Genomic DNA, 16,466 nt, shown 5'->3' on the forward strand with positions numbered 1-16,466 from the left:
CGATTTAGGGATTTTGTGAGAGTCTGGGAGCCTTATTGCTGTTTCACTTCTGCTTTGATTTCTGGTTGTGTTATTTTGTTGTTGTGTGCTGCTGTGTGATAATGTACTGTCGGCCTCTCTGTGGTCCCACTGGGAGAAAAAGGCAGGAAACAAATACAAGAAAACAAACATACACATAAATAAACCAACCCAGGGTATAGAATTTTCAATCTGGTATGTTGATACCATATATTATTTCATTTAACACTCTTAGAATTGTGATCAATTATGTGGGATGGGGCTTACCTGGGCCCCCCAATATTTTATTCAAGTTGGCACCCCTGGCTCTGCCTCGCATGCAAAAGCTACCAGGTTTGATCCCTGGTGTCTCCAGGTGAGCCTGGGAAAAGCTCCTCCCTGACACCTGCTGCCAATCAGACTAGAGGATACTGAGCTAGATGAGCCAATGGTTAGACTCCGTATAAGGCAGCTCCCTGCTTTCCTGAAACAAATCCCTGGGCTGCCATTTCCTTTATTGTCTGGGCTGGGATTCTTGGTTTTGTGGGGCTAAGCAAGAAAGGGTAAAAGGGGTGGGGTTATAAGGCCTCACCTATGGCGCCTGCAATGATTTTCTTCTTTGTTTTCTGCTTGCACTTCTCTGGAGTCCATAGTTCTGGGCTTAATCTCTCTGTTTCCTTTGTTTGCCAGGTCTATGGGGGTGACCATCTGGGAGCTTTTTGAGTTTGGCTCCCAGCCTTACCGTCACCTCTCTGATGAGGAAGTGCTGACCTTTGTCGTCAAGGAGCAGCAGATGAAACTGGCCAAGCCACGCCTTAAGCTTCCTTACTCTGACTATTGGTGAGTTGATTCCCCTGTTCTCCCTCCTGCCCCCCCCCATAAGAAAAAAAAAAGGTATTTGTTGTCCAGGACTCTCCTCCAAAGAAAGCAAGGCCCACCAGCTGGGATACCTTCTTCCCGAGTCTCCTCCATCCTTGACATCTGTTTGGTGCCTCCTGAGCAGCTAGTGACTTGGGAGTGGCTGCTGCCCTATGCATTAAGATTGTTCTTGTCCTCCTAACGTTCTTTCATTCTTCCCTCTCTGTGTTCCTCCAACTGTTCCTCCGCCTGCCTGCCCATTTCCCTCCCTGCCAGGCCTTCCTCTGGTTGTGTGACGTACCTTTTCCTTGCCTGCTCTTCCAGCTGCACTGGTGGTCTGTGAATCAAATTCCCTCCTTCCAGATTTGTATTTTCAGACCATTCTTCTGGCAACTTTTCCAGTTGGTTGTCTGTTTTTTTGGGTTATGGATCTCCTTTTGGATGTTGTTCATATCCGTATAAGGACATATCTACACCACAGGCTTATTTGTAACTTTTATTCTATATTAAGCAAAGTTTTATATAGCGAAGAGAGAGAACCCCCACCATCCCAACCACAAGACGTGTGCTCGTGAGTAGGGATGGCGGGAGAAATCAGATTCAGTTCACATTTGAAGGTGAATCTATCGCACTTTCCCGAAACAATATGTGAACTGAAACGCAGGCATCTTTTGAAGTTTGAAATTTTGCGATGCAATTCTGCAGCCAAACTATGTTTTACAAAATGCACATATTAAGAAAAGCTGTGCCTAAAAGTGAAAGTATTCGTGAAAATAGCACACAAAGATACATCATAACTGGGGGGAACGCTTGGCGAAAATGTGTATATTAGGCATAAATTGCATTATGAAACATGAGTGTATTAGGAAAAATTTGCACCAAAATGCTGATGAATTTTTGCGAGGATTAAAAAAATATCAAGTGATGTGGAAGTGGGGAAAACTGAAGACTGGAAAAATGAGAAATTCCAACTGTTGCCTTTTCATGTCTGCTTGTTGTTCTGACTGTGTCTGCTAAGGCTTCCAATTGGCTTTCCGACTGTTCTCTGTAACTCTGCCCCACAACCCATCTCCTGACAGCTTCCCCACATATCACTGCCCATTCTAGTACTCATGCCCCCCTTAAGCTTCTGCCTCTTTTTCTGTCTCCAACTCTATTTGCGGTGCCTGCGACCATCTTTTCTGCAACTCTATTATTATTATTTTTTTAAAATGTTCCCATTCCCTATCCGCACCCCAACTGTTCTCTCAGGCTATCTCCCCCCCACAACTGTTTCCCCCCTCCTGCTCCTATTTCTGCCTGTTTTTCCGACTGTTCCTCTATCCTTCCTCCGTCCCTGCCCCGCTGCAGGTATGAGGTCATGCAGTCCTGCTGGCTCCCGGCTTCCCACCGCCCAACCATGGAAGAGCTGCACTTGCAGGTGAGCTACCTGTTGAACGAGCGCTCCAACGCTCAGGCAGAGGAGAGCTTCGAGTGGCGCTGGAGCGCCCTGAAACCCAAGCGCTCCTCTTCGCCACCCCCGGCCTCCTCTTCTTCCTCGGCGTGCCACCGCCGCCCCTCAGGAGAGATCTCGGCCTACCCGTTGCTGGACGGGTTCCACGGCGGCGACATGGATGACATCCTGACGGTGACAGAGAGCAGTGGGGGGCTGAACTTTGAGTACATGTGGGAGAAGGCCCGCCTGGGGCGGTGGAAGGGCCCTGCCTCGGCACCACCCGATTACCCCTCCAGCAACGGTGGGCTGGCTGTTCCGGGCAGCAATCCTTTCTACGAACAGGCAACGCAGCGTGGGCACAGTCTGGAGACACCCAGCGTCGTGCCCGTCATCAGCGCCCGCAGCCCCTCGGTCAGTAGCGAGTATTACATTCGCCTGGAGGACCATGGCAGCTGCGAGGGGCCTGTCTGCGCCCCCAGCCCTGGATCCCCACCCCAGCCTCTCTTTCCCTCGGATTGGGACTCCCATGGCGCCCCCTACCGGCCGCAGGAGCAGCCCAGCACCAACCCCTTCTTGGCCGGGGGCGGCGGGGACAGCAACCCCTTCCGCGTAGACGGTGAGATCCAGGAGACGTCCCTGACGGAGACCCCGACGTCGGGGGGAGAGGCGTTCCTAGCCGAGTCCCTGCTCACAGTGTACCGTGAGCTGGAGGACCAGCATCGCAGCTGGGATGCTGAGATGATGGAGGAAAGAGGGGCAGGGGAGACGCTGGCCGGGGACCCCTCAGAGTTCCAGGGTTCGCCCTCGTGGGAACAGGAGCCGTCGCTGATGGAGGACCAGAGCTCTGGCAGCAGCACCGACGGGGGCGGGAGCAGCATTGGGGGCGGGCGACACAACCTCCTGCCGTGCCCGCTGTGCACCCGAGCACGTTGCACGTGTGCCATCCCTCGGGGGGACATGGTGAGCGGCTGGAGCAACCACGGGCCGCCCCTGCGGCGCCCTCACCGCGACAGCTACGGCACGGAGGACGACTCCTCGCTAAAAGTGGAGCGGGGCTCCCTTTCTGACTGTCCAATGCTGCCCCCTAGAGACTGTGATGGGGACGGCGGGGAGCGCAGAGAATTCTACGACCCCCTGATGGGCACGGCGGTGAAGACCTATGAGCTCCAAGACTACCCGAAGCAGAGAGGCGGGGGGAGCGCTCGCCCACCTGGGTCGCCCTTCCCGGCCCTGCCATCTGGCTGCTGCAGTGTGATAGTTCCGGTGGAGATACCGCCATTGTCTACCCTAGCCGAAAGCAACGATGAAGAGACCATCGCGATCCTCCCGGAAGTCATCGATGGATTCTCCACTGGCCCAGTGACCTTAAGCCTCTCCCCCGCGGTACCAGATCGGCAACGGGGAACCTTAGACTCAGTGGATTCCCTGGACATTCCTTCCAACACCAGCTCCTCGGACGTCTGCAGCCCAGCATCCCACTACTCCTCTCCAGGGCAAAAGTTTGGTGACAGCGGCTACGAAACGGAGAGCACTTTCTCACCCGAGTTCATCTTCAAAGAGGAACCACCACCACCACCTTCTGGAGAAGAGGAAGAAACAGAGGCAGAAGAAGATTCCGGCAAACTCCCGACAGCATCCATCTCTCAGTCCACTAGTGATCTTACCTTGTCAGTAAGTGAAGAAGGGGTGGAGCTAGAGGAGGAAATAGGGAGGAGCCTGGGGCTAGCAACACCTCACCGGGACTCAGCCTACTTCTCTGACGGGGAGGGAGAACCGGCTGAGGCACCAGCTGCTGCTGGGCCTGAGGGCAGGAAGCCCACAGAGAAGGTGACGGTAGATGGAGGCTTTGTGGTCCAAGTGTGCAAGGAGCAGCTGTTGGTCACATTGCAAGAGAATGTCACACGCAACCTACTCTGTAATCAGACTAGGCTGCCGACTCTGAGGCTTTCTCCAGCGGCTCCCTTGAAGGAGCAGGCTGTTCTCAGGCTGTGGACCTTAGAGCCAGAGGAGGGGAAGGAGACGGAGGAGGAAGAGGCCAAGAAAAGCCATAATGGAGATGCAACGGACTCCCAGTGGCCAGAAGGTGTGGAAGATAAAGTGGAGGAAGAGGAGGAGGAGGAGAAGCAGCAGCAGCAAGAAGAGGGAAGAGGAGAGTCTGAAAAGTTGCTGTCAGAGCTGGAGGAGGAGGAGGAGAAAAGGAAAGAAGGGGAGAGGCCAAGCCAGATGGAGACCCAAAGTGTAGCAGTGCCCATCGTGGTCGAAACACAGGATGCTGCCCAGGAAGACAGATATGTAGCAGCTGAGCAGCCCAAAAAGGATCAGGAACCTGGCATCCCTGCAAACCAAGCCAGTGAGGATATCAAAGGTGAGGGTTCCATCTGTGATTGGTGTGGAAGTAAGAACAAAGGGTTGGGATGTTCCTAGAACAAATGGGGGAAGGAGAAGCCAGCTGGGAGACGGTGGCTTAACCTATAGTCTAATTGCTGATTGGCAGTTACACTGAGTGTCTTCAAGCCCGTCAGCTGATTGGCGGCACTTGCAAAGCCCTGTTGTGCCTTTGTACACCTCAACAACCAGCTGATCTGTGGGCCCTTGCAAGTGGTGCCCACAAGCACTGCCTCGCTATGTCTTTCCCTGCCCCACTCCTGGCACCATAGATGATCTCAGGAGTAGGGCAGGTGGGTGTGGCTTAAGAAAAAAATGTTCCCATTGGCCAAATGGGAAGACCTGCCAGAACTAATTAGACCCACAGGTCAAGTTGTGTGTGTGTGCTGTTTTGGATGCTAAACGTATCGTATGTGCAAAAACAATCAGCATCATAATGTATTCATATAAATCTGTGGTGTGGCTCCATTAGGGAATGCATTTGTGTACAGCATGAGAATGCTGACAATGAGAATACTAACAACAACAACTTTATTTATACGCCACCCATCTGGATGGGTTTCTCCAGCTGCTCTGTGCAGCTTCCAGCAAAATATAAAAACATAATCAAACATGAAACATGAAAAAATCCTGATACAGGGTTGCCCTCAGGTGTCTTCTAAAAGTCGTATAGTTCTTTATCTCCCTGACATCTGATGGGAGGGTGTTCCACAGGGTGGGCGCCACTGCTGAGAAGGCCCTCTACCTGGATAGATACATTTGGGTAGAAATTCTAGGGACGTGTTCTTAATGAAGTAACCCTCTCTTTCTGTCTCTCTCATCCCAATCCTTCCATCCTCACCTTGCTTCTGTACCATTTGGTCTTCTTGACTTCTGAATCTTGGCTCTTCGACCCAATCACTCCTCCCACCTCCTGGCCATCCTTCCATTTTGACGTCCGGCTCTTTCCTCCAGCCAAGCTCTCCCGCTTATCTCTGTCGCTTCCCCCTCTGGCCTTGCAGACGTTCCCCCCGCTTGGCGGGGGAAGGAAAGGGCCATTCTGGGAAGGAGCGGCTTTGGGGGAGGGTCCAGCACTGGGAGGGAGAGAGGCTGCCATAGCGGCAGAGGATGAGGAGGACGATGATGCTGAAGAGGAAGAGGAAGGAGGCCTGGCTGGAGGCGGAGGGCGGGGTGTCCCCATTGTGGTGAGCGAAAGCGATGACGCCCGTAACTTGCGTGGCCTCCTCAAGTCACCACGCTCAGCTGAGGAGGCGGCGGCTGAGCTCGACCGTAAGCGGAAGATGGTCTCCTTCTTTGATGATGTCACCGTTTACCTCTTTGATCAGGTGAGCTGTCAAGAGCACCAAGGTTGATGGTGTGAAAGTTTGGCCACAGTGAGGTGAGAAGGGCTTCTTTCAGTTCCCTACTCTGTCCTCCTCCCCTTAGCCATCTTGGCTCTACTCCCCTCTTTCTGTTACCACTCCTATTTTGAGGCCTGTCTTCTTACTAAGCCCTCCACACTTAAGCTCCCTTGTCTACCCACAGAGCATTCATGCCCTCTTGGACCTGGTTTAATCCAAGCCATACTGACCTTTCACTTTCCCTCACGAAAACTGTTAGCCAACATTCCGTAGGCAACAGATTCCTAAATAATTCAGCGAGTTAGTGAATATTCGGTGATATCGAGCAATAGTGGAAAATATATTATGCACAGGTAGCAGGCAGCAGCCCATATTTATTTGTAGTAGGAATGTCAGAAACAAATTGAAAGTGGGAGGAGCCAGAATCGAAAGGATTGCAGTTCTACCACAATCTCTTGTCTTCTTCTGTATGCAGGAGACACCAACCAATGAGCTGAGTTCCCAGGGAGCTCCAGATGGTGATTCCCCCTCCCCTGGTTCAATGGCAGAACCAGGACTTGATGCCTTCCCTTCTGCTGATGGCTTCAGTGAGTATTGGGTCAAGGAGGAGAGAGTAAGTGGGAAATACCGTATTTTTCGCTCTATAACACGCACCTGACCATAACACGCACATTGTTTTTAGAGGAGGAAAACAAGGGAAAAAACATTCTGAATGAAACAGTGGATGTATCATTTTTGGGCTTCATGCTGTGGCCACAGACATGTGATCTGATGGTGAATTTGGGATGACCCAATGCAAAGATCCTGAGAATCCCTGTGGATCCATGCTCTGTAACCACGATTTTGCACCATTGCAGCCCCAGGCAACAGTGGGTGCGTGATTTTTTTGGTGCAGGCTGTAGCCATGGACATGCTATGTGATCTGATGTTGAATTTGGGGTGACCCAATGCAAAGATCCTGAGAATCCCTGTGGATCTATGCTTTTTAACCACGTTTTTGCACCATTGCAGCCCCATGCAACAGTGGGTGCGTGATTTTGGGGGGGCAGGCTGTAGCCATGGACATGCTATGTGATCTGATGGTGAATTTGGGGTGACCCAATGCAAGGATCCTGAGAATCCCTGTGGATCCATGCTTTTTAACCACGTTTTTGACCATTGCAGCCCCAGGCAACAGTGGGTGCGTGATTTTTTTGGTGCAGGCTGTAGCCATGGACATGCTATGTGATCTGATGGTGAATTTGGGGTGACCCAATGCAAAGATCCTGAGGATCCATGTGGATCCATGCTTTTTAACCACATTTTTGCACCATTGCAGCCCCATGCAACAGTGGGTGCGTGATTTTGGGGGGGCAGGCTGTAGCCATGGACATGCTATGTGATCTGATGGTGAATTTGGGGTGACCCAATGCAAAGATCCTGAGGATCTATGCTTTGTAACCACATTTTAAGTGGGGAGGGAAGGAAAAACACAGAAGGGACAAGGAGCAGGAGAGGGGTGTGCAGAGAAGCAGCTGGCTAAGAATGCAGGAGAGGGGTAGGGAGGAAAGGAAGGCAAAAGTTTTCCCCCACCCAAGCCAGCCAGCCAGCCATCTCTCTCTCTCTCTCTCTCTCTCTCTCTCTCTCTCTCTCTCTCCCCCTCCCTCCCTCCCTCCCCCTCTCTCTCTCCCTTCCCCCCTCTCTCTCCCTCTCCCCCAGCAGCACCGGAGCTTGCCTGGAGGGGAGGGGCTTTCCCTGTTCTTTGTTCCGTTTCAGCAAACACAGCAAGGAAACAGAGAAGGGTGGGCAGTAAGACCCTGAGGCAGAATGCAGGAAAGCAGCTGCTTCCTCTTTTCAAGTTTCGCTTCTCTGTGCAGCGTGCAGCCCCGCGATTTGATTTTTGCTTGATTTTTCGGCTCCAGGGACCACACATTCGCTCTATAACACGCACAGACATTTCCCCTTCCTTTTTAGGAGAAAAAATCTGCGTGTTATAGAGCGAAATTTACGGTAGTCGCCATCCCCATCAGGAATCTGAAATGCAGAATGAGCCAGTCCAGCTGTGCAGCCAAAGAAACAGTAACCTGGTCACTTCAGTCAGTGTTTGGTGTGAAAATATGAAATGAGTTTCAGGGAAATGTCCTGGCTTCCAGGAGAAGGTGGCTTCTAAGTGCGGAGGGTGAGGGGTAGATTGTGACGGGGGCATAGTCCAAAACAGACAAGGTCCAGTTCTAAAGCAAGGCCAGGATTTGAAGCATGAGGTTAAGCTCAAGAGGATGTTGATGGAGATCAAAAGGACCAGAGCAGGGGTAGCCAGTGCAGAAGCCTTCAGAGGTGGCTGGACTCCCAACTCCCACCAACCCAAGCCAACATGGCAGATGGTCAAAGTTGGTGAGAGCCGTACTTCAACAGCATGTGGCTGTCCAACTGTGTTGTTCGGCACGCTAGTCTGCCATTGGCGGGCTGAAGGCAAGGAGGTACAGCAGAGGCAATTTGGATGAAGGCAGGCTGGGGCCATCTTGCTATTTCATTAATGTACTTCAGCATTGTGGAATCTGTGGCCTTCCAGACTTTTCATTGGCCATGAGGGCTGGGGCTGATGGGAGTTGGAGCCTAACTCCATGTGGGGGTTCCTCATCCTCGATGCATTTATTGTGGCATATTAGCAACCATGTTTTATTTTATTTTGTTAGTTTTTGAATTAAGGTTTAAAACAACAGCACCAAAACCACTTTGTTTTCCTTTTTTTATAATAAAATAAAATAAAATAATCAAGCGATATATAAATTTTCTGAAAAAAACAAACAAAAAGAAAAGAGAAGGATTATAATTAAAATAAAAACCTACAGGATTACAGGCTGTGGCTTTCTTCTCCCAGCCATTTCATTAGGATCTAAGTTCAACTAATGGGCTAGTATAGATTCCACCAAGTGTTTTGAAAGCAGGTGTTACCATACACTGCGACTGCCATGAAAGGTGGTGAACTTCACTTCTTTAGAGGCTTTTAGGCAGAAGCTGGATCAGGATGGTTGCAAAGGAGTGGTACAGTTGTGGGTTTCCCACATTGGCAGGGGGTTAAGCTAGATGGCCTTTGAGGTGCCCACCAGCTTTAGGATTCTGTTCTCTTTCCACAACCTTAAAAGTAAGCCACCTTCAGATGTAGGAGCGAAGTGTGTGCTTCCTGTATTAATTCTGATCCAGTGCAATTTGGCAAACAGAACTTTGGGAAATATTGCCAGGATGTTTTTTGTGTTGAATTTTTTTTTTATTGAATTCCTGAATAGTTTATTTTTAGGAGATAAACTCCTAAAAGATTTCTGCTTGAAAGCACACAGTCTAAAATTGTCACACTCAATAAGGCAGATGGTAGCACAGAGCCTTCTTGGTTATTAAAAATGGATTCAGGGCAGCTTTGTGCCATAGCACAAATGAAGTGAAGACACGGATGCGCAAGTGATTCCATTTATTTTCATTTTAGGACATTTCTATTCTGCTTTCTGTGGCCCCACCGCCGTACCCTGCAAAAGGCCTCTGAGGCAGCTTCAAGACTAAAACGCACATGTGTATACAAACAAATAAAAACGAGAAAAAACAAACAAATATAGTACATGAATTATCTCATTGAAATAGCAGAACAGGAACATAGCATACTGCCTTAAACCGAGTACAGTGGTACCTCGGGTTAAGTACTTAATTCATTCTTAACCTGAAACTGTTCTTAACCTGAAGCACCACTTTAGCTAATGGGGCCTCCTGCTGCTGCAGCGCCGCCAGAGCACGATTTCTGTTCTCATCCTGAAGCAAAATTCTTAACCCGAGGTACTATTTCTGGGTTAGCGGAGTCTGTAACCTGAAGCGTATGTAACCTGAGGTACCACTGTAAGGCCTTTGGTCCATCTAGCTCAGTATTGCCCTCACAGACTGGCAGCAGCTCTCCAGGGTTTCAGGCATTTCCCAGCAATTCTTGGAAGACACGAACCATAAATTTTCTTAGAACTACTGCTATATGACCATGTTTCATTGTTTCCAGGGACCGCCGGGGGAAAGGGGCGTGTGTGCAGCCTCATCAAGACTGCCTTTCTGCCATGTTTTATCCCTGTGCATGTCAGCACCGGAAAGTGTGTGTGTGTGTGTGTGTGTGTGAGAGAGAGAGAGAGAGAGAGAGAGAGAGAGAGAGAGAGAGAGAGAGAGAGAGATGGTGCCAATCAAACCAAGGGAACAGGCTGGGAGAGGCTGTTTTCCTTATCGCTTCAATCTAGGCCTCCTTCCTATTCCCTCCCCGTTCTTCCTTCTCCACTCAGGTGGCAGTTTTGAGTGGGATGATGACTTTCCCCTGATGGCTCAGAACCCATCCTACGTCTCCGTGGTGCCCGACCCCAACGCAGCCAAGCCCCACCCGGTCATGTCGTCGCCTGTGCCCATGGCCCCTGCCTTGCTGCCAGCAGCCAAGCGGGCTGAGTCCGGCCTTGTGGATGCCCTGAGGTTCTCTCGCTTCACCGTCTCTCCTGCCCTCGAGCCACACCTTTCTTCATCCTGTGACCCTGAATTGGGACCCACGGCTGGTAAGTGGACACATGGATGCACATGGTTCTTATCCGTGGAGCAGGGCGGATGGGCCATGGCTGCGTATGTACATCTTCTCTCAAAAGATCCTGAAAATTGTAATTTTCTAGCTGGATTTGTACCTCTGTGGTGTGGGACATTATTGCAGTCAAACCAACAATTCATGTTTTGCCAGATAGGCACATGAAGGTGCAGAGGCTCACGGAGCTTTCCTGTATAATTTGCTAGAGAGAACTGTGTGAGAGCACTTCCTTTGTCTGCCTTGGCAGGAAGCTGTAAAGCTACACACTTCCTTCCTGCCTGGGCAGCCTGCTTTTCTTCTTCATGATTCCAAGCTGATGCATACCTGAGCTCTGCAGCTCAGACACCATTTTTGAACTTACATTTCGTACTTTTGTAACTTAGTAGTTATAAACCCAGTGGCGTAGCATGGGTTGTCAGCACCCGGGGCAAGGCAAGTAATTTGCGCCCCCTAACCCCTGGATTTTAGCACTCCAATGTGAGCGTGCCCCCCCAGATGTTGTGGCGGCCCCCCTGCACCCCCCCACGCTACGCCATTGGGGCTGGGGGCGAGTGAAGGAACCAAGGACCCCCCCTTAAGGCTCAGCAGGAATTTATTAAATTTATTATTTGGGGAGCCCCCGCGGGCCAAGGCAGCCGAAGCCCCCTCCCCTCGGGCGCCTCCCCGCCCTCTCCTCTCCTTGGGCGCTCCGAGGCGCTCCAGATCCGGGCTTGGCGAGCTTGGTCCGGGGGCTTCCAGCCGCGCTCCGTCCTCGCCCGCCGCCCCCGCCCCCGCCCCCCCCCCCCGCGGCTGAGGCTTGCACTGAGAGCCGGAGCCAGCGGCGCCCCCTTCCACCGGGAGAATCTCGCCCGCCCGCCGGCTTCCTCTCGGAGGGTTTGGCTCCTCCCTCCCAGTCAGCAGAAGCAGCAGCCGCCTGTGGCTGGGCCGAAGGGATGGCGGCGGGGGGGGGGTGTGGAGGCTGCCCGTGCCCGGCCAGGCGTTGGTGGCGGCGTCGGCGCTGCTGCAGCGGCTGCTCCTCCTGCGAGCAGTGAGTGGAGCGCAGCCGCAGCGGCGGCGGCGCGCGCTAGGGCGCAAGGCTGGCGGTGGCGGCGAGGAGCCCTGCGGAGGAAGGAACTTGTCCCTTCCCTCTGGACTTGCGCCCCCCCAGATGTTGCGCCCGGTGCGGTCGGCACCCCTGGCACCCCCCACGCTACGCCACTGTATAAACCTGCCTTCATTTTGCTGCTATAATTGCTGCTTCAAGACCTAGATTATGTAAGTAAATACCACTTTTATTTGTTCACAAAACAATGTACGTGTGTGATTATTGTTGTTAAGGGGGAGAAAAGGGTATATTACCAGGGAAATCCAGTCAGCCTTAAAGCATCCTGGGTTATTGTTTCTAGGAGGTTAAATCAACCTTGTTTTAGTCTCCAAGCTTAAGCTGCAAAGGATGTGAATTAGGAAAGAATAATCACAAGCATATTATCCTCTCCTAGGGTTTAAATCCATTCTAACACGTGGTGGGCAAACTACAGTCCATCCACTGGTACAGGCAGTGGGTGACTTTCATGTACAACAATGTGAAAATGTAATGTGAAATGCAGTAGGGTTGAGTGGGGTGACCTGGTTTTAAGTTGATAATGTGTTAAAAGAAGCTTTTTCTCCCTTCTCCCAGATCCCATTGAGAACTGAGACCAAGTTGAAATCGGACAACCCTGCCTCTTCTTCTCTCGACATTCAGGGACGACGCCCAGTCATCCAGTTGACCTGCCCATGATGCCAAGATTTCACCGCCAGTTCCTGTGGCGGACGGACAGACAGATGTGTTTGTGTGTGCGTGCGTTTGCGTGCATGGTGTGTTGGGGGGGCCATTGTTGCTAACTGGAGCCTGACATCATAGGGACTGTTTTTGCCCTTCCTCTCCTGCCCAACAACTCAGCCCCACTTCTGGGGAAGGGGCAGAACTTTTTGTATAAACAATCATGAGCCAATGAGTGATGAGGAGGGGGACATTTCCTCAATTTTAGGGGCCCCTGCCCAGCACTGGCTATTGAATGTATAACCCTTGTGCCCCCTCCTGGCTTCCCTTCAGCAATCTGATATGTCCCTTATAAGGACCCTCTGTGCCAAATTGAGAGGGTTGGGTTGGGAAACGGGGGTTTCCAGGAAGTGGCGTCTGACCTGCTCATGAGCCTTCTTCTGCAATTCCCCGAACGTCATCAGCTGCATCTTGGAATGTGGAACATGGCTGCCAATTTGAACAACGACACCCTTTTTGTGCCAAATGGAACTGAATAGGGCTGGTGATCCTCCCCTTTTAACCAGCGTTATATACAAAAGAAAAGACCGTTGATTCAAACCTTGGGACAGAGTTTTGTCGGCAAAACTTCATCACCAAGTCAGACACATGGCCTTGGAATTACCAGCGGACAATTGGACTCCACAAGGCAGGTGGATGAGATTTGGTTGGGTAGGGGCCCTTTAATCTGACACCTCCGCAAGGGCATGATCCAGAAGTATCGTTTTTGAGAAGAGACGCACATTGGCTCAGCACTCATTGGGATGAACCGATATGGGAGGATGTTGACTTGGTCACAACACCTACTTAGTGGCCATATAATGGACAGCCATGGGTTAATTGTCCCAGGCTGGTTGGTGTGTCATACATGGGAAAAAAATATCCATCACTCATACTTAGCGTTGACAGAGATGGCTAGCTTTTATTGGGATTGGCCTTTTCCTGACCTTCCCAGCCCTCCACTGGTTGATATTGGGAGGTTAATAAAGGCTACTGGGCCCTACTGGGATACAGTTGAAATCACTGGAAGTTCCAGGGATTTGCGGAGCCACCATTCAATTGTGCCAAAAGCACCACGTGAAGACTGAGATTGTATTAGGAGTGGAACGGGGAGCTTGGAGGGGTAGGGAAACTTCTAAAGTTATCTATTCCGCGAACATCTTGAGATGATGGATCTGCTCACTCCCTTCTATGCTTGTAGTGGCAATATTTGGATACGTGAAGCATCGGTGTGGGGCAGGGATGGGGAACCTGTGGCCCTCCAGTTGTTGTTGGATTCCAACGGCCATCACCCCTAGGGAGCATAGACAACTGTCAGGGATCATGGGGGTTGGAGTCCAGCAACATCTGGAGGGTGACACAGGTTCCTCATCTTTTGTGTGAGGCGGTATGTGGGTTGGTCTTGTGGAGTGGGCAGATATATGCATGAACCTGCCTTCCAGGCTGGGTGGGTGGGATTAGATGTCGACTTCCTCCTGAGCTCTCGCAGCATTGATTTCTGAAGTAAATACTCACTGGACCACAAATGGCATATTGCTGGTTTGGGTTGTGCCTACAATAAGAGGCAGTCGGTTTTTACATGGCAGTTTGATACAAGCTCATTCTGCCCTTCTAGGGGAAGGGTTGATTTAGGGTGCTAGCTCCTTCCTTCCCCCACCCCTCAGAAAGATTTTTTTCTGCCCAGATAAGAGACAGGTATTTAATTCTGAACTTGGGGTGGATGTGTATGGGAGAGAGATAATAAAGGTGGGAAAGAAGGTGAACAGGAACTCAGAATTACCTGCGGGGAGGCTAGACAGGTGACCAGCCAGATGCCACAGGGAGGTGCCAAAGCAAGGCATGCTGGGAACATCCATTGGTGGTTTGTGGCAGAGATGCGCCATCTTTGAAACTAGAGCTTGCACCTGCAGGCTTGCAGAGCTAGCAGCCACAGGGAGACCCATCCTCTACTTGCTTAACCCAAGGGGTCTGGAGAGATGGTGAAGCAAAGTCAACAAATGCACTTGACAGAGAGGAGGAGAGCCGGTATATTTCCAAGCGAGCTGGTGTGCTTCTGAGCATGTGAGCTGAGAGGCAGGAAAGCAGGTAGCTGCAACTGGCCTTTATCCTGAAATCAAATTGCTTTATTTGGCCAGCCAGGCAGAAGTGTGTCCTCTGACCTGCAGTGAACTAGCAGCTGCCACAGTGCCCTCTAGCTATATTGAGTTGCTAAGGTGGCAATCCTAACAATCCCTGCCTTGGAGTAAGTCCCTTTTCATTCAAGAGAGCTTACTTCTGAGCAGGCACGTACGTGTACCTAAGAGCAGGCTAGCATGTGCTTCTTTTGCCAAGCTATCCCAGTGTGGCAAGGAAGATAAGGCCCTTCAGTCTGGCTACCAGAGCCTCTCATTTGAGCCTCCTGCTGCCTTAGATCAGCCAATCCCTCCCCAAAGGCATTTAAGGCACTCTGCCCTCCTGATAGGTCATAGAATCATAGAATTGACAACTTGGAAAGGACCACAAGGATCATTTAGTCCAACCCCCAGCAGTGCAGGAATCTTTTGCCTGACATGGGGCTCGAACCCATGGGCCCGAGATTAAGAGTCTTGTGCTCTATCAGCTGAGCTATCCCATTAAATATGTGTTAAGACGTCCCATGCCCATAGGAGGAGTTGCCTGGAAGCACAAAAGCTTGCAACTCTCTTTTCTTACCTGCTCCTGCAAACCTCCAAAAGTTGCCCCCATGATCTTCACCCCTGGCAACACTGGTGGGACCAAGCCACATCACTTCTGGCCCTAAACTCACAAGCAGGGCTGTGTTGGTCCCCTGACTCTTCCCCCCCCCCCCGTCTTCACATGATATATGGCCACCCTTGTTACCTCCATCAGGAGACCTGCTTGTCCACTGTGAGAACCCCTTTGCAGGGGTGGCCAACACAGCACCCTCTCTAGATGCTGTGGGGCTCCCAACTCCTATCAGCCCCAGCCATCTAGGGCCAATGGCCAGGAATACGACTGGAGTTGTAGTTCAACAGCATCTGAAGGGTGCCCTGGCAGCTACCCGTAGATTAAGGGGCGATGCCTCTGAGCTAAGATGTTTCCCCTTCCCCCAAAACGGCATCGCATTCCTAACCTTTTTCAGGCAGTGCTAGGGAGAACAGGAAGCAGAAGAATCTAGAAAACATCCAGATTGGAAATCAGCATCCCGCTTCAGGTCTGTGTCAGGCTGGCCATCTTGGTCCTGTGTCTTGTGGGCTGATTTTAGATTCCTCACCTGCTGAGACTAAAATGGCCGCTCTGACTCAGGGTAAAGGCTCTCCCACATTAGTACCAAGTTCCCTCTTTGTATATTCTGAGGAAAGCAGGAGATTTAAAAACAACAACAAGCACCACCGACCAGATTACCACATAAAGGGAGGATAACCGTTGCCAATTCTTCTGATCTGCCAAAATGAAAGAGATGTATAAACTAAAAAGGAAGAGTAGGTGGTGGCAGGGTGGGGTGGGGAAGAGGAGATGATCTTAAAAACAACAACCCACCACTGCACCCAACTCTCCGTCTATGTGGATGAGTGATTCTTAGGGTGGGGGTTGAAAGTAAGTAAATAGCGGTGGGTGGGTAGATGGATGAAAGGATAGGGAATGTGACTATTCAAGGAATGGGGGTGGGAAGGGTGGCAATAGGCTGCGTAAGGATGCACTGGGGAGGATGGACTGAGGTGTCATGGACTGGGGGGGGGGAGTGGCTGGTCAGAGATGTTACTGTGGGCTGACTGTAAGGGGTGATGCTTTAATGGAAGGGATGTGGGAAGGAGTATGTAAAGATGGGGAGAGCATTTAAATATCAGAACTTAAAAAAAAAAATCTCCAAAATTCTGCAATGGTAATAAATTGTGCATATTTGCATACATTGAATTAATTGGCCTGATTTGCCACTGGGTTCCTCCAGAGTCCGAAAATGGATGTGGAAAAGAGGAGAGCTGTATGAGCAACAGGACCATTGGAGTGTGGCCTACATGGGTGTCACAGGACAACCGTCTGAAGGGAATAAAGGGGACTAGTTGCACCAGTGGAACGGCTTGTGCAAGAGAAGGCACACAGAGTGAGCATGGTGCTCATGACTGCTGT

The 16,466-nt window shown here is 51.0% G+C and overlaps 1 protein-coding gene across 5 annotated transcripts in view; it reads left to right on the plus strand.

Annotated features, from left to right (window-relative positions):
* Positions 1 to 16,246, plus strand: part of LOC310829410 (serine/threonine-protein kinase LMTK3-like) — a 29,445-nt gene extending 13,199 nt beyond the window's left edge. For 4 of the 5 annotated variants that reach the window (XM_083707805.1, XM_083707806.1, XM_083707808.1 and 1 more), the window contains exons 10-15: positions 688 to 837; positions 2,206 to 4,655; positions 5,630 to 6,000; positions 6,491 to 6,602; positions 10,296 to 10,556; positions 12,237 to 16,246. In XM_083707805.1, the coding sequence (XP_083563931.1) occupies positions 688 to 837; positions 2,206 to 4,655; positions 5,630 to 6,000; positions 6,491 to 6,602; positions 10,296 to 10,556; positions 12,237 to 12,253 (3,361 nt within the window). In that variant the 3' untranslated portion in view covers positions 12,254 to 16,246. Of the gene's footprint in view, positions 1 to 687; positions 838 to 2,205; positions 4,656 to 5,629; positions 6,001 to 6,490; positions 6,603 to 10,295; positions 10,557 to 12,236 lie in introns of those variants that run through there. The other variant, XR_014557258.1, reaches the window with a different exon arrangement.
* Positions 16,247 to 16,466: the final 220 nt, after the last annotated feature.

The sequence above is a fragment of the Podarcis gaigeae genome, assembly GCF_964106915.1.
Source record: "Podarcis gaigeae genome assembly, chromosome: 13".
Lineage (NCBI taxonomy): Eukaryota > Metazoa > Chordata > Lepidosauria > Squamata > Lacertidae > Podarcis > Podarcis gaigeae.